This window comes from Bos taurus, chromosome 25, assembly GCF_002263795.3.
Source record: "Bos taurus isolate L1 Dominette 01449 registration number 42190680 breed Hereford chromosome 25, ARS-UCD2.0, whole genome shotgun sequence".
In the NCBI taxonomy this organism is placed as follows: Eukaryota; Metazoa; Chordata; class Mammalia; order Artiodactyla; family Bovidae; genus Bos; species Bos taurus.
In genome coordinates this window covers 25,312,377-25,338,357 of record NC_037352.1, presented here as the reverse complement: position 1 = coordinate 25,338,357, position 25,981 = coordinate 25,312,377, and the positions used below count along the sequence as shown (strand labels likewise).

General features: G+C 54.9%; 1 protein-coding gene across 5 annotated transcripts in view; it reads right to left on the bottom strand.

The window, feature by feature from the left end:
* Positions 1-9,109: 9,109 nt before the first annotated feature.
* The window catches only part of KATNIP (katanin interacting protein), a 239,203-nt gene continuing 222,331 nt past the window's right edge, over positions 9,110-25,981 (bottom strand). For all 5 annotated transcript variants that reach the window (XM_024985088.2, XM_059881579.1, XM_059881580.1 and 2 more), the window contains 9 exons: positions 21,991-22,156; positions 18,596-18,753; positions 17,058-17,122; positions 15,392-15,502; positions 14,448-14,587; positions 12,499-12,600; positions 11,781-11,941; positions 11,553-11,641; positions 9,110-10,992 (listed from right to left, as the gene is read on the bottom strand). In XM_024985088.2, coding sequence (XP_024840856.1) covers positions 10,934-10,992; positions 11,553-11,641; positions 11,781-11,941; positions 12,499-12,600; positions 14,448-14,587; positions 15,392-15,502; positions 17,058-17,122; positions 18,596-18,753; positions 21,991-22,156 — 1,051 coding nt within the window. In that variant the 3' untranslated portion in view covers positions 9,110-10,933. The remainder of the gene's footprint in view (positions 10,993-11,552; positions 11,642-11,780; positions 11,942-12,498; positions 12,601-14,447; positions 14,588-15,391; positions 15,503-17,057; positions 17,123-18,595; positions 18,754-21,990; positions 22,157-25,981) is intronic.

Below are 25,981 nucleotides of genomic sequence, written 5' to 3'. Positions count from 1 at the left end.
TGTCCATTCATCCTCCCATCTATCCATCCATCCATCCATAACCCATCCCCGCATCCATTCATTCATCCATCTATCCATTTGTCCGTCCATTATCCACCCATCAGTGGTCATTCTTCCTTTTACCAGACATCCATCCATCCATCCGTTCACGTATCACCTGCCCTCATTATTCAACCATCCATCTGTGTATCCATCTACTCAATGATACAATTCCTTGTGTTCCTACTGTGTGCCAAACACTGTGGCAGGCACTTGAGATAGGATGCTAATTCAGAGACAGTGTCTGTCTTCAAAGAGCTCACAGATGGGCAGGACACAAACTAGACAGGTGAAGACAGAACAGTGTGTGGAGTGCTCTGGGACCAGGCAGCCTGGGTGCCGATTCCAGCTCCTCTACTTGAGATCGGGGGCACGTTACCTGACCTCTCTGTGCCTCACCCCTGTGGGCATGTGGGGATTATCAGTACACATACTTCTTAAAGTTCTTCTGAGGGTTAAAGGAGCTAATATACGTGCCTTTAGAACAGAGCCTGGCACATAAACGCTCTGTCGGTCTTTGCTGTTTTCTCAATGAGAGGAAGTTGGCGGGGGTGGGAGTGTGTGTGCTGCAGAAGCCCATAGGCAGCACCTGCTTGTAGGAGGGAGTGGGGCTCGTGGGAGGCTCCTTTGGGAAAATGACATTTAAGCTGAGATATGACGTTGTCTAGATGTCAGGCAGGCAAGAGTGTAGAGGGAAAGAAAGTTGGGAACATCATAGGAACTTTGGGATAGTCTAGATGGCAGATATGTAGAGAGAAAGAAGGGCAGTGGATGAGAAATCAGGCCGCAGATGTTAGTGGAGCCGGAGGGACTGAAGCCTCTTTAGGAAGGATCCACGGGAGATGCTTTCAGGCAAAGCAGGGAGTGCCCAGCTGAGCATCCCAGGAAGGTCTCTGCAGCTCTGGGCAGAGAATAGACGTGGGGGGGATGGCCCCTGTCCTTGTCCTCACCACATGTGAAAGGAGGGGAAAGGGTGAACTGGTTCAGAGTGGAGTTCCTGGGACAGCACGGTGAGGGCAGATTCAGGAGGCAGGCAGGAGGGAAAATGAGCTGATGTGGGAGGGTGGGAGGGTGGGAGGGGAAAGTCAGCGATGACACTCAGGTTAGGGGCTGGGGGGAGGTGGGGGCAGGTTCAGATGTCTTGAGTCTCAGGTGCCTGGGAGACACCCAGGTGGAGATGTGTGTTTATTCACCCATTCATTCATGCATTTGTTAATCAAGTCAGTGATTCATTCATCTAGTAACTATCGTGGACCTACTGTGTGGGGCAGGAGCTGGGTCTGGGAGAGAGACTGGAACTCAAATAAAAAGGCTTTGAATATCAGGGTGAGGAGGTCAGCTGGGCGAGAAGAAACCGCTGCAGCAGCTCCAGCTTCAGACTGGGCAGGGGCGTGTCCAATGGGAATCTGGCCCTGGGTACCTTGGAGCTCTTTATTCTCTTCTAGGATCCTTTTGAAGTTGCCAAGTGGATCACAGAGGTCTGGGAGATGATTTTTTGTTGAAACATGGGCAAAGTTTTTATCTATTTTAATAGTTGTGTTTATGTAAATTGTGTATTAGGAAAAAAATGTATAACGGGCACGCGAGTGCCGTGATTTCACAGACGTTATTGCTTAGGATGAAGCCAAAATAGGCATTTAAGTTAAAAGGCAAAAAAGTTGGCTTAAAGAAAAATATTAAATAAATAATCGTGCAAGTGGTATGTGATGATGGAATGCGGACGCCTCAAGCAAGGGCCATTCTTACCCTCTGCTCAGCCCAGAGAGGGATGGGGAGGACAGAGGAGGCTCACGGGACCACTCACTCAGGCTTCAAGTCCTTTTGGGTGCCTGCTGGGCAGGGGGAGAGAAGTAACTGCCATTCAGTCCCATGGAGGCTGCAGCAAGAAGGCTGCAGGTTAGACAAAAGGAAGCACTTCCAGGCAGGCCAGGTGAGCGATCCCAAGGGGTCCCTACTGGGAGTTACTGGGAGGGCTGTCTTCATGCCACACTGTCTGCCTGCACCTGGGAGCGGGGAGGACCACCTGGTTTGAAAGCAGGGGTCCTGGGTGAGCACACAGAGGCCTGGATGGGGAGGCAAAGCCCCCTCCTCCCACTCCTGCACAACTTTTCCTGCCCATCCCCTGCACCAAGCAGACCATCCCTCTCCACAGATAGAATGGCTGTTGGCCTTGGATGCTGACCTTGACCCCCATAGGCTGGCTTGACCCACAGCCCAGAGTAGCTCTTACACAGCCTGTTCTGCCCTGGACACCTGCTCCCAGCCTCCCTGTAGCCACACACCTGGGCTTGTGTGGACACACCCACCTCAACATTGTACAAACTTGAGTGAGCAATTGTTCGTGCACACGTGCTAACCCACCCACGTCTCTGTGTGCCCACTGATGCTGAGCACACACTCCTGTGTGCACGAGCTGGTGCTGGATACACACCAGCCCTGGACCTGGGTCTGCACGTGCCCACCACCCTGAATGGGGCTCTGTCGTGTTTGCTCAGGTGTGTGTGTGTGTGTGCGTGCGTGCTAATTCACTTCAGTCGTGTCCGACTCTGCGACTCTATGGATTGTGGCCCACCAGGGTCCTCTGTTCATGGAATTCCCCAGGCAAGGATACTGAAGTGGGTTGCTAGGTCGTCTTCCACGGTATCTTCCTGACCGTGGGATCAAACCCGCATCTCATTGTCTCCTGTGTTGGCAGGCAGGTTACCACTAGGCTGCCTGGGAAGCCAGCCTGTGCTAGGTTCAGTCTCTCAGTAGCGTCCAACTCTTCACCCCCTTTCTCCTCAGGTGCCTCAGGGCCCTGGTCCTTCCCCTGCCTGGGGGCTAACTGGCAGGTCCAGGCCGCTGGAGGTCCCTGGGCCGACTGCCCTTTTGGGCTGGTGGCTGTGACGAGCCGTCTTCCCTGCAGCCTCCACCAAAGCCCACCCATCCAGCCACACACTCCCTTGGGTAATGGTAATGTCAACTTGATTCACGGCCATTCATCCGCCGGCAGCTGGGCCTGAGGGCGCAGTGTGCTGGGAAGCTCATCCCTGGGGGAAGCTGCTGCCACCAGGGTGCGGACCCCTCCTTTGGGAGGAAGTGGGGACAGAGGAAAGCACCCAGGGCTGAGGAGTTAGTTAAAATCCCGAGGCTATTGCTGACCTGTGTGGGTCTTCATTCATCGAGAACTATTTGCCAAGGGGCTTCCGTGTAGCAGGCGCTGAGTGTGCACTGGAGCTGCCACGGCGAGTCAGAAAGGCACCGATTCCATCCTCGTGGAGGGAGTATTCCAGGGAGGAAACAGAGATGACTCCGATAATTCCAACAGCAAAAGTTTTCAGTTCAGACTGTGAGAAGTGCTGTGTAGGCGAACCACAGAAAGTCCGGATTTAAACTGCAGGGGTGAGGGTGGGCCTCTCAGAGGAAGGGCCGTGGCAGCAGGCTCTGAGGGATGAGGAAGGAGGCGGTGAGATGGTGTGGGCAGAAGTCAGAGCATGTGTAAAGGCCCTGGGGCTGACAGAATGCCGTGTGCCTGGGTGCAGCCCTGGGGCAGGACACGGTGCCTGGAGCCCCAGGTGAGGGCATGAGGGTTGCTGCTGAGTGTGCATCTGGGGTCAGCTGGTGTGGGGCCTCATGGTGACAGGAAGTTTGACCTTCACCCGAAGGCTGCAGAGAACCGCTGACAGGAGGGTGTTAAGAGGTGGACACACCGGCTTTTCATTTTGGGAAGTGCTTCCGGGTCTGGGAGATGGGGTGAAGGGCTGAGGCAAGGTGACCAGAGAGGGGCTGCTGTGGGTCCTGCTGGGAGGTGGGGAGGGAGTGAGGGGGTAGGGAGCGCCGGGCCTGGACCAGCCTTTCTCTGAGCCTCCCTCCTGGGCTTCGATGCTATGCAGGCAGGGATGCTGTAGGCCACGCGGGGCCTTGGTGAAAACCAGGAAAGACTGTTCTCCAAGTGGATGACTTAGAAAAGCCCCTGTCCCCAAGCCAGGAGAGATGGAGCCCTGGAGCACACAGCCTGGGGGGCCTGGAGTCTTGCCCCCTCGCCTCTCACCCGGGGGCTGTGGGCGATGAGCATGTTACACCGCCCCACCGGAGGACAGCCCCGCCGCGGGACTGAAGACAACGACCATCAGTCATGAGGAAAAACCAATCTCTTCCACGTGGAGATTTATTGCGTAGACAGACAGGAAATCACAATGCGAGACCTCTGCCCCGTGCCCACGCGGCCCGGCCCACCATACCCTGGTAATTGCTTCTTGGGCCATAATTCATCTTGGACGGATGCTGTCTGAGCCTCGGCCTGCAGGGAGGCCGGAGGCTGGGGAATGGCCAGAGGCCTGGCAAGGGAGTGGGCAGCGGGCAGAGGCCAGGACTGGCCAGGACGTGGGGGAGGGAGGGGGCCTGGAGCTCTGGGGGAGCAGTAAGGGGCCTTTGCTCAGGACAAGTTCCATGCCAGGAGGCCAAGATGGTGCGTCAGGGCACCAAGCCCCCTTCTACATACACTCCTGACCCTCCCTCCCCTGGAACTTCCAGGGTGGGTGGGTGGCTGTCAAGTGGAGGGGTGCACGCAGGGTGGGTTAGGGAGAGGAGGCAAGAGAGGGGCTCCACAGGTCAAGAGCTGGCATGGGAGGGGAGACAGCACTCATTCTGTAAGGCCGACGCCCTTCGTGGACCAACCAGCCCAGGCTGGGGGGAATCCAGGAAAATCAGGAGGGCCATGCTGCCCTTTTGAGCAGCCTCCCATCTCAGCCCCCAGGCCACTCTTGCTGTGAAAGCCTCAGTTTGTACACCTGTAAGATGAAGATTCATGAGGTTCTCACGGCAAGTACACTGGGGTGGTTTGCCATTCCCTCCTCCCCTGTCGAAAAGCATAGACATCACTCTGCCGACAAAGGTCTGTACAGTCAAGGCTATGGTCTTTCCAGTGGTCACGTATGGTTGTGAGAGCTGGACTGTAAAGAAGGCAGGGTGCTGAAGAATTGATGCCTTCACACTGTGGTGCTGAGAAGACTCTTGAGAGTCCCTTGGACAGCAAAGAGATCAAGCCAGTCAATCTTAAGGGAGATCAACCCTGAATATTCACTGGAAGGACTGATGCTGAAGCTGAAGCTCCAGTATTTTGGTTATCTGATGCAAACAGATGGCTCATTGGAAAAGTCCCTGATGCTGGGAAAGATTGAGGGCCAAAGAAGAAGGCGTCAGAGAATGAGATGGCTAGACAGCATCACTGATGCAATGAACAAGAACTTGGGCAAACTCTGGGAGATGGTGAGGAATAGGGAGGCCTGGCATGCTGCCATCCATGGGGTCGCAAAGAGTCAGACACGACTGGGCGACTGAACAAGAAGAAGATGAGGGCCATTGTGGAACTCAGCCAGTGTGCCCTGCCTCCCAGGAGATGCTCCTAAGGATGCCCAGAGTGACTCTGAGGAGCAGGTGTAGCATCCTGAGGCCTGGGTAAGGAAGCCGAGGAGGCATGGGCGTAAGGTTGCTCACAGCTACGAGGTAGTGGGGTCTGGACTTGAACCCTGGCCAGGCAGCCCCAGGTTGCTCTCCATCACCAACTCGCTGGGAAATGGGTACCTGCAGCATGAGGTCTCAGCGTCTAACCGTGATACACAGCTTCAGTGACGAACCCATAGAGCATCCAGGTCAGGTGAGAGCTTAGTATGTACTGACTGACATTTATTTGGCTTCACTGGGTCTTAGTCACTGCATTCTGGATCTTTAGTTGCAAAGTGTGGGCTCTTAGGTGCGGCATGTGAGATCTAGTTCCTGACCAGGGATCGAACCCAGGCCCTCTGCATTGAGAGCGCAGTCTTAGCCACTGGGCCACCAGGGAAGTCCCTGTACTGACAGTTACGACTTTGGTTGTTATTATTACAGAAGATGACTGCTAAAGCCTGCCCCTGTGTCAGGAGTGTGTGTGAGTGGAACAGCTTCCCAGAGGCTGGGAGCCGGGAAGTGGTGTCATGACTGCCATGTACAGGTCCAGGCACATGCCTGACCACCAGCCCCAAGCACCCAGGGACACACAGCCCATTTGGCAGAGGCCCCCGTACCTCCCCCCGGCACCTGTCCGGGGCCTGTTCCCTGACTGGACACCAGAAGCTTGAGTCGTTGGGCCCCACGAGAGCCTCTGCGTGTGCAGGAGGGTGAGGCCCCATCACTGTCACCCCATCCCCTCCTGCTCCTCCATGTAAATGACCTGCCTCTGTCTCCAGGTGTGAATTCGGATGCCTGTAGGGCTGTGAAGCGCGAAGCGATGCGGGGAGGGCAGCAGGCTGAGCGCGAGACGACAGGGGCGGGTGGCGAGTGTGGTGACTGGGGAGCCGCTGCCCGGGCTCAGGGCCAGCTCTGGCTTTTGGGACCATCTGGTAACATGGGACCAGAGCTGCCACGGCTTCCAGTTTTTTTAGAGAAGCAAGGAACTGGCAGACCAGTGCAGCCAGCCAATCCCGAGGAGGCTGAGGGTGAGGCTGAGTGATGGGGAAGGGGAGGTGCTGGGGCCTCAGGAAGGGACCATGCTGCTTCAGGCGGGGGTGGGAGGTGAGGTCTGGGGAGGGACTCAGGACATCTCAGCAAACAAGCCCGAGTGTGGGGGCAGCGGCCACTGGTCTGGCTACAGAAACGGCCTTGGCAGGCTCTGAGGGGCCCTCTGAGGTCGCGGTGCCAGTGCTGGAACCAAAGAAACAGACAGACAGAAGCGGGTCCTTCCCTCTGTGGGTCAGAGAAGGCGGGTCCCCAGGGGATGGGGCCTGAGGGGAGGCTCCCCTGGGAGACTCTGCCTGCTCTTCCTTAACCCTCTTGTCAGCTGTGGCCAAGATTCATTCCCTGCAGCCATGCCTGGGTGCCAACCAGCCCCCGTGCCCCTGACAGCTGCAGCTCGGGGCTGATTTACAGCCCTGTAGATTACAGGGTGGGGGTGGGACCCAGGGAATGGGCAGGGAAGCGGGATGTGGAGGGAGAGGAAGGCCTCTGCTCCCCAGAAAGCCTGGGGGTGGAAACTGCAGCTTCAGTCCGCTGAGGTCACTCCACTGACCCCCTGGGCAAGAGGGGCGGGGCCAGGAATAGTCTCCTCCCTCTCTTTACCTCCCTGGAAAGGTGAGGAGGACTGGGGTGAACCAGCCCTGGGCATTCATGGAGCCTTGCATCAGGGACTGTGGGCCTCCCTGCTGGCTCAGATGGTAAAGAATTTGCCTGCAATGCAGGAGACCCAGGTTCAATCCCTCGGTTGGGAAGATGCCCTGGAGAAGGGAGGGGAACCCACTCCAATTTTCTTGCCTGGAGAATCCCATGGACAGAGGAGCCTGGCGGGCTATACAGTCCATGGGGTTGAAAACAGTGGGACCCGACTGAGTGACTAATACTTTGACTTTCAGGTCAGGGACTGCAGGCTCCAGGGAGCCAGGAAGGAAGTGGGGGCCGATGTTCATGCTGAGCTAGGATGGGAGCTGTGGTGGAGGGTCAGCTACATAGGACCTGTAACTGGATTTACTTGGCTCACTCGATGTTTGTTAACTTAGAGCCAACATTTAAAAGTCAGATTTCACATTAAAAATAAATACAACACCTGGATTCCTGGCTTCTTTCAAACCCCCTGAAGACCTGGTGTGGCGGGACCCTGGGCTCTGAGCCGCAGAAGGTGCCTGGGCTGCTCTGTTGACCAGGTCCTGCAAGGCCAGCTTTGCCCCCTGGTGTTGCTTGCCTGGCCCTGGAACAATAGGGACCCAGGCCCAGCGCTCTGGCTGGTGGTTGGAAAGGCTTAGAATCTGGGATGCTCGGCCGGCCTCCCAGCCCGCGGCTGGAATGCAGGGAGGGCTGGCCTGCGTTCACAGTCTCCCGGGCTGGCCCAGAGACACAAGCCCCGGTAGTACCAGGCCCTGGCAGGGCAGGGCCCCGCTGTCTTCACAGGAACTCAGAGGGGAGCCGGGGGCGGGGTTGGCCCAGTAGAGGCCCAGCCATTATCCCTACATGCTGGCAGGACAGAAGCCCTCTCCCCTCTGGCCAGTTTAATAGATGTCTCCAGAGGGCCCCCTTACCCAGCCCCCAATACAACTGCTGGCAACTGAGCTGCAGTCTAGACCGCTAGCCCCTTCAACTGAACCTTCTTCCTCTTCAAAGCCTGCTTTATCCGGACGCTGATACTCACCCCTAAAGGAAGCAGGGGTGGGGAACCGCAGGAGGAGCCTTCAATCAATTTGGGGGCTGTGATTTCAGGATCCACTCATGCTGAAGGGAAACCCCAGGGTCCAGGAAATTTCACCCCAGTTCTCCCGTGGTTATCTCAGGATTTGTATACTAATAGCTCCCCAAGCTGAGTGTCTTGGGCAAGTTACTCAGCCTCTCTGTGCCTTAGTTCCTGTATCTGTAAAAGGAGGATTGTAATCACACCTACCCTCCAAGGCTGAACTCGGGTGAAACGAGTCAGTTCCAGGCATATGTGCTAAGTCACTTCAGTTGTGTCCGACTCTGCGACCCTACCACCAGGCTCCTCAGTCCATGGGATTCGCCAGGCAAAAATACTAGAGTGGGTTGCCAGGCCCTCCTCCAGGGGATCTTCCTGACCCAGGGATCGAACCTGAGTTCCTTATGTCTCCTGCTTTGGCAGGCGTGTTCTTTACCACTAGGGCCACCTGGGAATAACAGCCGCTGTAAACCACATGCTGCTGCGGCTAAGTCGCTTCAGTCGTGTCCGACTCTGTGTGACCCCAGAGACGGCAGCCCACCAGGCGCCCCCGTCTCTGGGATTCTCCAGGCAAGAACACTGGAGTGGGTTGCCATTTCCTTCTCCAATGCATGAACATGAAAAGTGAAAGTGAAGTCACTTAGTCGTGTCCAACTCTTAGCGACCCCATGGCCTGCAGCCCGCCAGGCTCCTCCGTCCATGGGATTTTCCAGGCAAGAGTACTGGAGTGGGGTGCCATCGCCTTCTCTGGTATACCGTATGGGCTTCTATTATCTGGCCAGGATCACGACCTCATTCGCAGGTGGGAAGAGGGAGTGGTTGGCCTCCAGTGGACTCAGTCCATTCTTGGAGGCAGCACAGTCTCCCTCTTGTCTGACCCCAAATCTAGCACATCAGACCATATTCTTAATAACATCTTTTATTGATCTTGCAAGAGAAAAAATAGAAATTTATTTTAGAGTTAATGCCTGTACAGCTTTTTTTTTTCCCTCCCCTCCTAACTTGCATGGTACATACAATTATTATAAATATCAACTGAGATCCTGGGAGCAAGTGAGTGTGGTACTTGTGTGATCTCCCAAACATATCTGACCTGTTACAAATGCCTCAGGGGGGAATAGAAGGCTGGGCTCCCTTTAAAGCCAAGGTACTGGTTTTGGTTACTAAAAGTCGATCAACTCTCCCCTCTCTGCTGCACCACCCCCGATTCTCCTGGGAGTCTGGAGGCCCAGAGGTGGAGGTGCTTGCCACATCCGGGAGGGTGAGGTGAGCCTAGAAACGGGGCTTGGAAGCTACCAAAATTATGGATCTTCTCTGGGAGAAACAATTCCTTATCTTCACGTCTGGCCCCATGCTCCTAATGAAAAACGCATTTGCATAGCTGCTCGGCTGAAGCTGCAAAGCTCATAAAGTATTTGCTGGGGCTTTTGGTTGCATAGGAACCTTCTTGGAGTACAGTACGGCGGCAGTGGGGCCGGGCTGGGAGCCAGGAAAACAATGGATTAATATTTGGAACGAGAAATTACCCACCACTGGGAAACCAATGAGGTCCCTGATCTGAGCTTGTTACACAGATGAAAATAGATGTGATCTGGGCTTCACGTGGCTGGTGGGGCAAGGCACATGTCCAACTTGCCCAGAAGCTGCTGGAAGAGGGCAAAGGTGGGGGACCCCTGGGCAACAAGAACCTCACTGCCTGGGGCCCAGGACGCAGAGGGACAAGAACGGATGGAAAGGGAGAAAAGCCTGGATCAGACAGAGGGAGTGCGCCCCCCACCCCCAGGCTAGTTCAAGTGGCAGGGGGCGTGGCCTCTGGGGCTGAGGGTGCAGCTGTGGCACTGGTCTTGTCTCCCGGCCTGGCATCTAGAGGGCATCTGGATGGGCCCTCCTGGCCCCCTGGGGTAGGACGCTGCCTGCCTGTCCTGTCTGGGCCTGGCAGCACTGCAGGGAGGGCCTGCATGCCGGATGGGGGTACAGGGCTGACTCAGGGCGGCAGGTGGGTTCAGCTGCCTCAGTTCCACAGCTCCCGATCCCTTCTCGGGCTTAACCAGAGGACAGAGACACAGCATGACCAGGGACCCTCACGGGATCCCTCCTTCTCCACCAGGCCTGGGTGGGACCCCCCGGCCCCGGGATGAGTGAAGGGATGGTAGCAGTCCCGGAGGGGTCCAGGGGAGAACCCCACCCTCTCGGCCAGCTCTGCCAGCCCCCAGATGAGGCAGGGATGCAGTGGGGGTGGGGGCCTCGGAAGGCAGGGCCCCACGCCCGTTGGTGTTGGTATCTGAGGCCTGGTCTCCTCCACCCGGCTCAGCCATGCCCCAGGCCCTGGGGTGGCTGGCTGGGAGGCCTCACCAGGCCACGTCACTGTGTTACCTCGAGTCAGGCAGATCCCACGGATCCCATGACGGGCCTGCTTTGCGGGATCTCACCAGAAAGTCACGGAGCCAGGAGTCCCTGGGCTCCCTGTGCTGACCCCAGGACCGCAGGGGCCAGTGGAAGACCACACACCCCTTCTTCCCCCTGAACTCCTGTGTTTCCCAGGGCGGTTCACCCCTCGAGTTCCTTCTTCCCACTGGGCCCCTCTGTACTGCAGCTCCCTTCCGCCCTGTGGGGTCTGGGGTCTGGGCGGGCCAGAACGAATTCCTGAGGGCGGGGATGCAGATGCTGCGTGGGGGCTGGTGATGGAGCCCCGTCCTGGCTGAGAGGACCAGCCCGCTCCTTCGCCGGTCAGCACCACCACGGTCTCGCTGTCTCCTTCTCGCTGATGCAGGTTTTGGGGCGTAAGGCTGTGGAGGGGGAGCACAAGAGGAAGCAGTGTTACCCAGCCTCCATCCCCAAGGGCTGCCTCCTGCCCTGGTGGTGAAACCCACACCGCCCGGGGTCTCAGCACTCAAGGCCCCTGGAGACCTGGCCTCCGCCCCCAGCAGCCTCCAGCTCGGAGCAGGCTCGCCCACACTGTTCCCTCTGCCTGCCCAGCCCTGTGTATCTTTTAGGATCGAGTTCAAGCATCCCCTCTCCGGGAAGCCCTCACCCTTCGCATCCTCTCTGGGTTTCCCATGGTCCAAGGCCACCCTCTCTATATAGCGCTTCTGCTCTCAATGGCCCTCTCTTCTCTGTATCCACAAGACCTGGCTTCCGGGAAGCATACCATGTTACTCCCAGGGTTCTGACCCCATCACCCATTTCACAGCCCCCCAGGCAGGCTCCTGGGTGGAGAAGAGGGGGCTGGGGGCTGAGGGCTGGCAGGGATGACAGACAGTGTCTGATGCTGCCAGCTCCTTCTCTGTTCCAACCAGACCCTGGAAGCGGGGTGGGAGGGGTGCCGTGAGCAGAGAAGGAAACTGACCTGGGTCAACTGCATTCTGCTTCCTCTTCGAGTTGGTAATGATTTGGTTTTCATTCATCATCTGCACATCCTGGTCCTCTACCTGATTGCTGCGGAGAGGGAAAAACCAGAAGGTGCCTTCCGGCTCCAGACGGCAGGTCCCTGCCATCCTCCACCGTTAGGACTGGCGGGGGGAGATCAGAGAGGAGGGGAGGTCATGGGGCCAGCTCGGTGTGGGAGGGGGTGCACCTGATGGCGGTGTGCTTCTCCTGGTTACAGATGTCCGCGTCCTCGGTGAAAAGGATGGTGTGGTAGGGCACCGTGGGCTCGCACGTGGGCAAGATGCCCCCAACCAGGTGGCCCACCATGGCCAGGATCCCGTTGTACACGAGCAAGTCATCCACCAGGAGCTGGACAGGCAGAAGAGGGGCTGCGGCCCAGCGCTGCCCTCCCCCTTCCCATGTGTGACCGCGCGTGAAGGGCATCACTGCCCAGGGGCTCGGCTACTACGTACTCAGCCCGTGCTGTGATTTCAGATCTTCACGATGGCCAGGAAAGGCGCCTGGACCAGCCCCACGTTGCCGATGAGGATACTGAGGCTCCGAGGGCTCAAATCTTAAACCCACGTGGCAGAGCTCAGAGGCAAACTCGGGTCTCTGACCCCCAGGACCCCCCACTCTCCTGAGTTGCCCCCTGGCAGGAAGAACTCCCCACACCACTGTGATTCGAGGAGAAAAGATTAAAGAAAAGCAGCGTTCTGTTTTTTCGGGGTGATGACTCAAATCACTCAGAGAAAGCCTTTGAATTCATGGACGGATGGCATAGATCCCTGCCTCTGAGGACCCAGCATTTGTGTCTAAGGTTGCAGCCGACAGAAGTAAATCAAAGTGTGACAAATGATAATTGCCGGTGGCCTAATTACCAACGGGCATAATTATCTCCCAAAACCCAGCTAATAAGTACTTACGCCAAACTCCTTCACCCCTCGATGTGGTGTTTTTGCGTAATTCCACAGTTTGATCATTGACACCGTAGTGGGCAAGTCGAAAATCACATAAACCCGGTTCACCTGTCAGAGTGAAGAACTAATTCAAACAGGCGTGTTTGGGAACAGAGGCAAGGGGCTGGGCCGGGGGGGTGCCAGGCGTGGGCCCGTGTCAGCCGGCTGGGCTTCTCTGGGGCTGCCGGGCGTGGGGTTCTCACTGCCTCTCATCTCCCTGAAGCCCATCTTGAGTCAGGTCACGTGTGGCTGCGTTTGCAACAAACCGCTGAGCTAGCTGTTGAAGGGCCTGTTTTCTGGGCCTGGCGTGGCTCTCATTTAAATGCCCGCGGAGAATCGGGGACACCCTTCCTTTTCCTCCAGGCCAGGCCCAGAAACACAGTCTGGGGCTCCCGGGGCCAAGGGCGATGGCCCCCGGCTCCAGAGTCAAGAGGCACACCCCCCCCCACCCTCGGGGAGCAATCAGCACAGCTATGACCCCTGTTTGTCCTTTCCCTGAATCACAAATGCAAAGCATCGCTGACTGCCCAGGAAGGTGGTGCTGGTTAATTTCAGCAGAGATCTTTGAACCTCTGGTGTGGGGTAGTGGGGGCGGGGTGGGGGGGGGTGTTCCAATCAGTGGCAAAAATCAGCCAGTAAAGTGGGACCCAAGAGCCCCCCCCCCAGCTCCCCACCCCCAACACAGACTCTCAAATATTAGTGCGGGAGCCCTTGCAAGATAGGATAAAGCAAACAGAATTCACTGTTGGCCACAGGCTGCAGGCTTAGCTTTGACCCAGGCCCAGGGTTTCAGCCCCAAGAGGACATAGCAGGGTACAGAAAAAGTCAGCCTTCTCTGCTTGTACCATGGAAACAATTTAGATGAGGGGCCTCCAAGTGAGTGCCCATGGGACTCAACTGGATACAAATACTTGAGTCCAGCTGAGAGAGGACAAACGGGGAGACTGCCCCACACCCGAAAGTCTTTGTGTGAAAGAATGGCAAATGCCTGCTGGTCAAGGTCAAGACGGCCGAAGGCTAGACTGGCTAGGGGCCACCAGCTTGCGGCCCCAGGTGTGAAAGGTGACAGATCGATGCACTTCCCGTCTGCAGTGGTGCGGCTGGGGCCGGGGGGGTCGGCCTCTGCGCAAGGGAATCTGATGGAACATCGCAGGGGTGCTGCCCCTTCCTGGGAGGATTTTGAGAGGAGAATGTATCCCTTGTCTTCCCTCCGGGGTCACGGGGGTGGGCACCCTAGCCCCTGCTGCACATCTACCCAGGCATCTGGGCCCGTGGCTGAGAGGCTGGGGGGCTGCAATCAGCCCCATCCCATCCCGAGTGGCCCCTCGCCTCCCTTGCCACCACCATCGGCCAGGCCCAGATGAGCAAAGGCCCACCCCCAGGTTCGCCATCAGGCTTGCAGCAAAAAGACGAGTGCGACACTTGTAGAGTCTGTGATCTGGGAGACTGAGTCGGTGGGTTGGAAGAGCTTACCCGGCAAGTCTGAGGACAGAGAGAGGCAAGGTGGGGATCAAGTACCCGGTGACATAAAGAAGGAGCAGAAATCAGGAATGTGGAGAGGCTGGGGCTAGAGGGAAGAGGAGAGCGAAGCAGAGACAGGAAAGAGAACTGGAGAGGGAGGCTCACAGGGACCGAGGGCTGCCCACGCCCCCAGGCCTGCTGTGCTGGGATCCTGGCCTCAGAGGCCCACCTGATAATCAGCACCCCCAGAGCAAAGGGAAAGACCTCTGGCTGGGAAGATGTGTTAGCAAAGACCTGAGCCTTCCTGGCAGCCCGTGGGCATTCTGACTTGTTTCGAGGTTAACTTGGCCTGGAAGGAAGATGTGTCGCTGAGACTGGGGACAGAAAGTGCCACACACACCCCCCGCCCCGCCAGCCCCCCATCCACCCCAGGGCTGGGAGCCTCCGGAACCCACCAGGCCGGGCAGGATGGGGGCCAGCCACATGTGTCTGCCATCGCTGGTGTTGTTCACTTGGTCGATGAGCTTGTCAGGGGTCCGGACGTCCCCGCACACGCCCTCCAGGGAGTTGACGCTGTCAGGGAAGGCGGCGATATCTGAGGACATCTCTAAGCTGTCATAACCCAAAGCAGTGTGTTCGGCTCCAGGCACTGTGGGCCCCTCTTGCGGCCGCCAGCCCCCATCACACTGATGGCGTGGCCTGGGGGGGATGCCGGGGTGGGCTGAGCCGCTGTCTGCTGCTCAGGGCTGCTGGAGGAGTGTCAGCCAAATTAGACATGTTCTGGGGGAAAAGGAAGGTGAGGAGGCTGAGGGGAGTGGGGGTAAGAGTGGAGGGGTGGCCGGTTTCAAGGAAAGGAGAGGGAAGTATGCAGAGAGCAGGCTGGAAAACATGGGTACGTGGAGCTGCTAGAGGCCCGAATAAAAGGGGTTGCTGGGCTTCCCTAGTGGCTCAGTTGGTAAAGAATCTGCCTGCAATGCAGGAGACCTGGGTTCAATCCCTAGGTCGGGAAGATCCCCCTGGAGAAAGGAGAGGCTACCCACTCCAATATTCATAGGCTTCCCTGGTGGCTCAGCTGGTCAAGAATCCGCCTATAAAGTGGGAGACCTGGGTTTGAACCCTGAGTTGGGAAGATCCCCTGGAAGAGAGCATGGCAACCCACTCCAGTATTCTTGCCTGGAGAATTCCATGGACAGAGGAGCCAGGCAGGCTACAGCCCATAGGGTCATAAAGAGTCAGATACAACTGAAGTGATTGAGCAGCAGCAGCCCTGGCATTTTTTTCCAGGTCTGGTTCCTCCAGGGACATTTCCCTCTACATTCAAGGATTCTGTTCCTTCCCCCGGGCCCTCCTGTGCTCCCTGCAGTCTGGCTGGAGCCCCGCTTCTGCCTAGAAAGGATACTGTTCTCTGAAAGAGGGATTTTTTCTCCCCTTTCGTCATACAGCTCCAGGCCGGTAAGACCGATGTAATAGGGGTCACCCCAGCTGGTCAGGAGCTGAAACTGGAAAATGACTGGAACATGTTATTAAGGAAAAAACAGGCTTAATTTTCTGGAGAACAGAGGGAAACAATTACAAAGATAACAGGGATATATATATGTGTGTGTGTGTGTGTGTGTATATATATATGGGTTTAAAGAGATGAACGAGAGAAAAAAATGATTTTTTTCCCCTCCGAGACTGAAGTCAATCAAAATGTATGTGGCATGAAATTTTCTTTCATTTAAACAGCAATATGAATGTGTGTATGTGTGTTTGAAGAATTCAGAAGCTTTCTCCAGGCCCCGGGAGACAGGGCAACGGGCAGGGAGGGTGTCCTTCAGGGAGCTGGCAGGATGGAGAAGCATCTGTCACAAACTCAGTGTATAGGACTGAACAGTGACCTGACCTCAAAAAAAAAAAAAAAACCACCTCTTGCCTCAGTTTCCCTGATTGTAAAATGACAAGAACAGAGTACCTGTTCCCTCCTCCACCCATTTCAAGTGTGGAGGGCGTGAACGGCAAGGCAGGTTGTGGGAGTGTCACAGCTCTGGGGGGATGGGCTGTGCCAGGGTGACCCCCTCCTGTTGCTGACTGCATCCCAGGTGCCAGCCCTTCCGCAGCCCTGTCCTCCACTGGCTCCCAGCATCCCCAGGAGCAGGAGGGCCAAGGAGCCTGCGAAGTGGGAGGGTGATCCCGAGGGGGTTAAGTCAGAGGTGGTCCTCGGGGGAGAACAGGCAAGAGAGCGCCAGGCTGTCTGTGCTCACTAGACCTGACTCTGCCTCTTCCCAGCTGTGTGAGCCGGCAAATTACTTAACCATCCTGGGCCTCAGTGTTCTCTGCTGTGAAATGGGGGTGCTAGCAGTGCCCGCCTCACAGGGCTAACCAGAGGGTTCACACAGGTGACCCACTGCCGACAGTGCCAGGCAGCAGGAGGGTCCAGCACGTCTGAGCTACGACTCCTTCCCTTTTCACCTCCTCCCTGTCTGGTTCCAAGGAGAGCCCCCAGCCCCATCCCCAGGTGGGTTCCCACTTCTCCAGCCCCTCCCAGCGACAGTCCTTGGCGCTGCCTTCTGAACCTCAGTCCAGCAGGGGGGTGGGGTCTAGAACTTGTGTTGCCCACCCCAGTCCCAGAAGCACCGTCTCCGTGAGGACCTGGGAGCCCGCCCAACCTCTCCGCAGTTGCCCTGCATGGGCTCCGCTGCCTCGGCTGCGGCCTGGCTGAGACCCAGTGCCGCAGCGAACACCCAGATCCCGCCCCAGGGCCAGCAAGGAGCTACAAGGACCTGGCCCTCTCCCTGGGTTCTGGGTGTGGCCCCGAAGGCCTTCGCTGTGCAACGTGTGGGTGGCAGGAGGAGGAGTCCCCGGATGACTCAGCAGTAAAGAATCCTCCTGCCGTGCGGGCGACTCGGGAGACTTGGGTTCGATCCCTCAGTGGGGAAGATGCCCTGGAGGAAGAAATGGCAACCCACTCCAGTATTCTTGCCTGGGAAATCCCATGGACAGAGGAGCCTGGTGGGCTGCAGGCCACGGGGTCTTAAAAGAGTCAGACACGACTGAGTGACTAAACACCAACAGGAGGAGGATACAGCCGCAGGGCATCGGGGGCGCCTCGTAGTCCATGCTCGCCCGCTCCAGGCGTTTCGTGTCCAGCCTGCAAACACAGAAGCAGAGGATTGTAGTGGCCCGAGTCGCTGGTCAGTTATTCCCGCTGGGAGGCGGTGGGGGAGGGACAGACAAGCTTCTGCTCACACGGAGTTCCCATCCACCGGGAGAGGCTCGTCGCCTCGGGTTTGACTCATAATCCTCACAACAACCCTGGGAGCTGAGTTCTCTCATGTCCCTGGAGCACAAGGAAGTGAAGTCACTTGCTCAAGGTCACACAGCTGGGAGGTGGCAGAAGTGGGATGTGACCCGAGGTCATCTGGTTTCAGGGTCCACACTCTGAACCATTCCATTCGACCTCAGTCCCTTCATGAACAAGGTTAAGTCCACTCAATGCTAAGAGCTGAGACCCATGATGGACCCACGGATTGTGGTGCTGGGAGCGGGCAGGTTACTACCCCAGGCGGTGGTCAGGGACGTGATGTCTGAGCTAAGGAGAAAGCAGCCATGGGAAGAGTCAGAGCTGAGCCTTCCAAGATGAACAGCACCCAGAGCAAAGGCTGGTGGGAAGGAGCTGGGCAGTTGGTGTTTGCTCCAAAAAGCAGCCAGTCGGGGTGTGGGCTGGGATAGGAGACAGGCAGGGAGAAGAGGCTGGGAGGTGGGGAGAGCCCTGCAGGCTTTGGCTTCGTGGATCCTGAGCAAGTGGTTTCACTAGCCTGGGCCTCAGTTCCCACATCTGTGAAATGGGCATAACAACCCCTGCTTCAAAGATGGTTGAAAGGATTATCTGAAGGATGAATACAAAGCATCTGGCTCAGAGCAGGCACCCAGGAGGGAGCCTCTCTCCTCCCCCAGATTCCTCCCTGCAGGGCTTCTCTCCCTGGCCTACCGCCAGTGACTTCTGGCTCTGGCCTGCTTTCTTCAATTTCAAGGGCAATGTTGTAATTAAGTGACTATTTCCAGTATCTGGCCCCAGGAGTGATGCCAGCTACAGTAGAGGGAAACTCATTTTGTTTCGAGAGCTTGGCCTCTGGTATTTGGACATCAGGGGGTTTAAATGAGTAAACTTAACGTGGCATTTACAAATTGTTAGCAACTTAAAGCAGCTGAGACTGGGGCCAAGCAATCCCAGTGAATCCATGAAATGTTAGGCTCCGTTTTCCTCTCTGAGTCTTTCTAAATCAGGAACACAGAAACGAGACGAAGGAGGCCCCTCGACGAATGGGCCAGCGGGCGTTTCTGGAATCTAGGCAGCCTGGAGCCTCTTTCCCCAGCAGGAAGCCCAATGAAGCATTTAAAATCTCAAACACCCAAGACTGTGAGAAACCCAAACATCCCCAGACAAGGTGGGTACATCCCCAGGCTTCCGGAGAGGCTTGGCTAAGCTTTAGAAAACTGGCCAAGTTGAAAAGCAATGTGTTTGATCATCACTTCAAAGCGCTTTAGGTACACGCTTCAGAGCCTGATGCAAAGCCAGGGCCCGTAGGCTGGGAAGGACCGTCTGGGGAGCCGCTCCACTCACCTCTGGGCTGGCGGGGGCAACGGTCGGGCCTGCAGGTAGTCCACAAAGAGGATTTCTTGAGCAAAGTCAAAGTGGCAGTTGCCTGGTCCCTTCCGGATGAGGAAGCCCTCGGGAGGGGAGACGCACAGGCCATCCAGGGAGACGTGGACGATCTTGGCCTAGCAAACGAAAAAAAAAAAAAAAACAAGGCTGAAGAGAAGGAGCCGGTGTGAGGAGGGTGGTGAGCGCTGATGTGGCTGGAGGTCCTGGTGGCTGCCATTTACGACCGAGGGCCTTCACAGAACCCCCCAGGCCTTCCTCCCAGACCAGACCCCACCTGGTCAGGGGGCTCCTTGCCAATTGCCATCCCTACTCTGTGCCAGGCGCCTGGGCAGACAGCAGAGGAGCAGGTGGGTGAGGCCCCTGCCACGGAGGACACATATGGGCCTTCTCTGGTCTACTCAGCTGCAGAGGGCTGGGGTCGTCAAGGGCATGGACTCAGCTGCTCTGGGATCCACCGTGAGTAGCTGTGCAAGTTATTTGACCCCTCTGCCTCAATTTTCCTCATCTGTTAAATGGGCTCAGTGAGGAGCTAACTTACATAAAGTCTCCAGAACAGAACAGTGCCTGGCACACAGTGGGCCAGTATTTTCCTAGATCATCCTTCTCCACCCCCGATTCACACCTCCTCTCCTCTCCTAGCCCTTTCCCCGGAACAGAAGTGGACTCCTTCCTGATTTTCCTTCTTGAGCCCTTGGCCCATCCTGTTAAGGGCATGCACCCCATAGCTATGTCCTGGGTGGTTTCTGGGCTCCCTGATGGCAGACCCTGGCTGGATTATCTCTACATCCACCTTAGGGCCCGGCACACAGTAGGTGTTTACTGAGACCTGGCTGAATTGATTGGATGTGGACTAACACGTCCCCCTGTTCTAGGCCAGATCTTGCCAGCCGGATGGCTGCAACCAGCCATTCAATGTCAGAGCCTAACAGCCAGGTCTGAGGTGGCTCAACTCTGGTCCCCTGGGCAGCAGTAATAATACGTGAGCAGAGAAGGGGAGTCAGGGCTCCTTCATGGTTAGCAGAACGGACCACTGCCGACCAAACTGATGGCGTTTCACCCCTGGGAGACACAGAGAGGCTTCTCTGTGCAGAAAGAAAGGGGCCCTGACTTGGGTCTCATGATTACAATGTACCTGGGGGCCCTTCATTCCTTCAGCAGTTAGGGGGTCTCCATAGTCAGTCAGGGCTTCCCTGGTAGCTCAGCTTGTAAAGAATCTGCCTACAATGCAGGAGACTCTGTTTGACTGCTGGGTTGGGAAGATCCCCTGGAGAAGGGAAAGGCTACCCACTCCAGTATTCTGGCCTCGAGAATTCCATGCTGTATAGTCCATGGGGTCGCAAAGAGTCGGACACAACTGAGTGACTTTCACTTTCCCTTCCTAGTCAGTCACAGGGTGCATACACCTAGAAGGTGTTAGAGGGGCTCTAGCTCCAGGCACGGCTGGATGTGGCAACCCCAAAGCTGTCACTCTACCTCCACTCTGCTTTCCTCAAGGTTCCTGCCCAGGCCCCAGGCCTGGCCGGATGGAGAATTGTCACCCCTTAGCCATGTGATTGGTTCAGAGAGATGGAACTCGACTAGAACAATCGGCATGGCTCCTGGGGTTTTGCTGGCTTGCTTGCAAAGAGGAGTTCTCTCTTCTGCTGGACTTGGAGCAGGCAGGATGTAGTCTAGCACTGCCAGGGTTTGCCCGGTGGAGAAAGCCACCTGAAGTGAAGCCGAGGCCCAGGAAGCCCTTGTCCTTCTTCTAGAACCACCACCTCCTCCAGGAAGCATCCCTGACTTCTCCAGCCCCCCATTCGTTCCCTCAGGGGGAGCTTTAATTATCATCTCCATCTTACAGTGAAGGAACCTAGAGTTCAGAGAGGCCAACGATTTGCCCAAGGACACACTGGAGGGGTATGGAGCCCACCTCCCGGAGTGCCAGGCTTGGCTCTAACCTCATGCCAGGGGCCCGGAGCCAGGGTGCCCAGGAGTGCCTTGTGGGGTAGGCATCTGAGGCACCCTTTCCTAGGGAGGGAGGGAGGGGGCCAGAGTTTCCATCCCACTGCGGCCCGGTTGCACCCTCTCAGATGGTGCCCACCCCCCAACGGTGGCCACTCGTCACTGGTACTGCAGCTGGTGGGGGCCACACCTGGGAAGAGGGGCCCCAGGCCCAGCATTTCCAGGCGGTAAATCTAGCATCGTGGAAGCTCAACTGGACCGATGGATTCACTCAAGGGAAGAGCAAAGCCCAGAGGCACAAGTTGAGGCAGAAGAATGTTTTTTAATGCCAATATAGCTGACATTTTATACGCGCTTGACCCGAGAGCATGCTTACAAAGACACCAGGGCAGCCTCAGGCGGGGGGTTTATAAATTGCATGCTCAGGGGAGCCAAGGCTCCTGAAGGAGGTTAGGGGCGGGGTGGGCATGGTGGAAGGGGGACTGATCATTCTGCTGTGATAAATGACCAGCATCTTGAGGACCTGGAAGTGGTGAGGAGCCCAGACCTGGGCTCAGGGCAGCCTCACAGGCCAGGTCCTGGCCTTGTCAACCTCTGTGGGGTAGAGGCAGGTGTCCTTCTCCTCTTCCTTTCACAGACAAGGAAACTGAGGTCCAGAGAAGGCAGGCCACGCGCCAATGGTCACACAGACTCAGACGCAGCGCCTGGTGACTTTAGGGTCTTAACTGCATTGCCGACCTTTAGGTGACCTGGTCATCATCACGTCTATGTAGTGGGAGGGGACAACTGTCTCACGGTTCATGGGCACACCGGGCAGAAAAGCCCATGAAAGGGGGCACCTCCTGATAACTCTTTTCCACAAGCCAACAGAGGCCTCTGCTTTTCCACCCCGTGGAAATCAGAGTGTGGGCAACCAAGCCGGGCACACGGGGACGGGGCCTCTAGCTGTGTGACCTTGGGTGAGTGCCTGGGCCTTTCTGAACCTCAGTTTTCAATATCCTGAAAGACGGGGGTAATAACACCTGCCTCCCAGAGGCTGGGATGCGGGTCCAGTGAAATGACAAAGGTGTGAGAAGCCCTCAGCCCAGACGTGGTTCCCAAAGCTCTCAGGGAACCAGGGCTCTGCAACTAGGCACTGTGGACGGGGGCGCCGCTGAGGACCCCTGAGTCCCCAGAGGCCACGAGGCGCTGCAGTTCCCCGAGTCTGCCCTGGGCTCTTTCGCCTGCATTTGCTGTTTGCAGAAGAAGGAAACGGCAGCAGCTCTCTCGCTCCCCGGCGGTAACCTCCCCCAGCTCCATGTGGAAAGTTCTGGAGGATTTACGCTCCTCTCCGGCAGCCACACCAGCCATTCATCAAGGCGCTGTTTCCCTGACAGGGGACCGAGCGCGGCCGCTGTTCCCCGGCTTACCCCTCGATAGGTGTCCTCGGGAGATTTATTGTAGTTCCAGAAGCGAAGGCCTGCGATGCTTTCGGCTCTGTCGAAGCGGATCGTGACCACGTGGTCCAGCCCCGGCGAGAAGGGGATCAGCCACATATGCTCATCCTCCATCGTGATGTTGGCTCCATCAATTAACCTGCGCTCAGTGGGGAGGGCAGGGAGAGCTGAGGGCAGTCCGGTCAGCAGGGAGAACTCACAGCGTGGGGTTGGCACCCACTCCTCTCCCCACCACGACGGCCGCCCCTACCTGGCATGAGCCTGGCTGGATCAGGCTCATGAAGGGGAGGTGAGACTAATCAAAGCAACAGTGAGGAGTCATCACTTATCTGTGAAGTTAGACAAAACAAGAAACTGGGGGAGACAACAGCCTGTGCTATTAAAGGGATTCTCTGGTGGCTCAGATGGTAAAGAATCTGCCTGCAATGTGGGAGACTGGGTTGGATCCCTGGATCGGGAAGATCCCCTGGAGAAGGAAATGGCAACCCACTCCAGTATTCTTGCCTGGGAAATCCCATGGACCAAGGATCCTGGTGGGCTACAGGCCACCGGGTCGCAAAGAGTTGGAAATGACCGAGCGACTAACACTTAGATGCTGTTAAAGGTACAGTGAAGCGATCATCAAGGTTTTAAAAAAGGATGGGGGTGGGGCATGTATTATTTTTCAGGACTCTTTAACCCAGTGGTCCCACTTCTAGAATTTTTCCTCCTAAGAAAAGTTTATTCAGCATGTCAGAAAGCCATCTGTACCTAGATATTACTTACATTAGCAACAAACAAACCAACCCTGAAAGATCTCAAAAGAGGGAAACGTTCAGTACATCAAACAGTAGTGAAGATGATCATCACAAGGATAATGGGAAAAGAATAAAGCGAAAGGGCAGGCTGTGGGATGGCAGGAGCACTGGCTTTAATGTTGTAAAATGAGGCCAAGGACCAAGAGAGATGACCAAAAATGAAAAATATGTTTCTGTCAGAGGGGATGGGAAGTGACAATTTCTATTTCCCCAGCTTTCTGTAAAATACTGTATTGACTCTATGGTACATTTGGAAAGAACTCTATTCCTTCTTCCTTGTGCTGGAGGAGAAAGATACTAAAGCACCAGGGAGAACTTGGGAGCTCCCGCCGTGGGACAAGTACGAGAAGGGGCAGGTGCCTCTGGAGGGAGGTGGTCTGGCCTGTGGTCACTCAGCCTGGGTGGCCCAGGGCAGCCTGCCCACCACTGGGCGGGAGTCCCCAGCACCTTCACGTTCTTTTTTTAAAAATTAATTTTATTTTCGGCTGTGCTGAGTCTCCGTTGCTATGCGGGCTTTTCTCTAGTTGCGGAGAGCGGGGGCTACTCTCTAGTTGCAGTGGGCGGGATTCTCACTGTGGTGCCTTCTCTTGTTGCAGAGCACAGGCTCTAAGAGGTGCAGGCTTCAGTAATTGTGGCTTGTGGGCTTGCTAGTTGCAGCTCCCGGGCTCCAGAGCACAGGCTTAGTAGCCGTGGCACACCGACTTAGCTCCTCCTTGGTATGTGGGATCTTCCCGGACCAGGGATCTAACCTGTGTCCCCTGCATTGGCAGGTGGGTTCTCTACCACTGAGCCACTGGGGAAGCCCCATCATGTTCTAAGAGAGCTCGCCAGCTGGCCCATACTGCACTTCCACCCAGGCCAGTTTCTGGTTCTCCTGCCTCATCCTTCCGATTCTGTCCAGCACACCTCAGCCCTGACCCCAGCCCTGGTCTCTCTTCCACTGAGAGGCCTGGCCCTGGAGATAGGAACCCACCTCTCAGCCTCTTGGGTGGCCCCCCTCCCCGCGCTATCCCATTTTCCAGGTGACTTTGAAGCTTTGAGGCCCCTGGTAGGGCCTCAGGCTGCTGCCATGTTTCCTAGATCTAATTTATTATTATTAATTGTTTTAAGTTTTTATTGAATTTGTTACAATATTGCTTGTTTTACATTTTGGTTTTTTAGTTGAGAGGCATGTGGGCTCTTAGATCCCCAACCAGGGATCGAACTCATACCTCCTAGACTGGAAGGTGAAGTCTTAACCACTGGACTGCCACGTAAGTCCCTCCTAGATTTTAAGATAAACTTTGCTTTTCCTTTTAACATTTTAAAGTTTTGGACTTGGAATAAATCTTACAAGCAAAGTGTTCATCCAAGAAGGTAATGTTTCTTTTTTTTCCTCTAAAAGGTTGTTATTAAATTGATGGATGGTATGTCTTACAACTGCTGGCATCTTAGAACTGAGAAAATTCAGCAGTTTAACCCTGGGGTGTTTGTGGAATTAAGCTGGCTGAGGTCTACCACTAGAGAACCTTCTGTTTCCTTCCAAAAGCAATTACCTCCCTGTCCTAGAAATGGGGCCACTTCCAAAGAACTACTGCCCAGTTCTGAGTGTGGAGAGACCTGCTGAAGTGCTTAGAGCTGACAGTGAAGGGAATTCCCTAACGGACACTCTCAAGAATATAGAAATGGTACTTCCTAGCTCTGTCCACAAAAAAGCCTAGAAACAAGGACTGACCCAGTAACAATGAGCATCCCTAGTGGCTACACTATGGTCTCTAAATACCATTTCCCACTAGAAGGAACCTGGGCTTCTAGGAGAAATGGCTGATCCCATACCGGGGATAATACGCGTACAAGAGGAATCTGGGATTTCTTGTCATATCAGAAAGGAAGGCAGCTATGAGAGACTGTTTTACAGAAGGATTCGGGAGCCCCCAGTGTCCAAAGAGGGATCAGTTTGAGCATCCATAGGATAAAAACTGCAGTAGATTGAAACCCTTCAGACACAGGAGATTTAAATCCATGAGTTTATGGTAGTCAAAAGCAAACAAATGTTTTAAAGGATTCTAGAGAAACAATTTTGCTCTTTTGAAAACTGAAGAAATAAAGGGAAAGAATCAAGCATCAAACTGTCTTTCCTGTTTGAACTGTACCTCAAAGTAACCAAGTAATTGAGGCAAATTTTCCCTTTACTGACAAAAACAAACAAAAAGAATGATAGGATCAGTCTATCACCGTGCCACAACCCCTGAAAGAGCAGGAGATCTAACCTCCAAATGTCAGCTAACAGCGTCACGGAAAGCCTGACCACCAGATGTCCCACGAGTCCGAAGGAAGTGTGCACTAACATACACGACCTGATAGCTACGGCTTCCCTAATGGCCAAATCTCAATATGATCTAGTGAACAGATTACAGGAAATACAGGAGCTTGAGGAACAAGTTAAACAATACTACAGTGATGCAGTAAAATCTGGATTTTACTGATGCAGTAATCTGGATTTTAAATCCAGTAATATTTTAAATATTAATTAATCCAGTAATATTTTATAATTAGTATAATGTTAGTATAATAGAATAGTATAGTATAGTATATAGTATATATAATAAATATATATAATTATTATAATAACATATAATTATAATAATATATATAACTAATATATAATATGGAGAAGGCAATGGCACCCCACTCCAGTACTATTGCCTGGACAATCCCATGGACAGAGGAGCCTGGTGGGCTGCAGTCCATGGGGTCGCCGGGAGTCGGACAGCGACTTCCCTTTCCCTTTTCACTTTCATGCATTGGAGAAGGAAATGGCAACCCACTCCAGCGTTCTTGCCTGGAGAATCCCAGGGATGGGGGAGCCTGGTGGGCTTCCATCTATGGGGTTGCACAGAGTCAGACATGACTGAAGCGACTTAGCAGCATATATACTATATATGATATATTATGTTATATTATATATCTATTATATTATATTTATTAATTATATATAATAATTAATTATATATAATATATATAACATAATACCATACTATACTATTATAGTATAGTATATAATATATTAATATAATTATTATATATGATACAATAATATTTTATATATTAATGTAATTATTATACACAATATATTAATGTATTATATAATATATAATTAATATAATATATTATATAATATATTATAT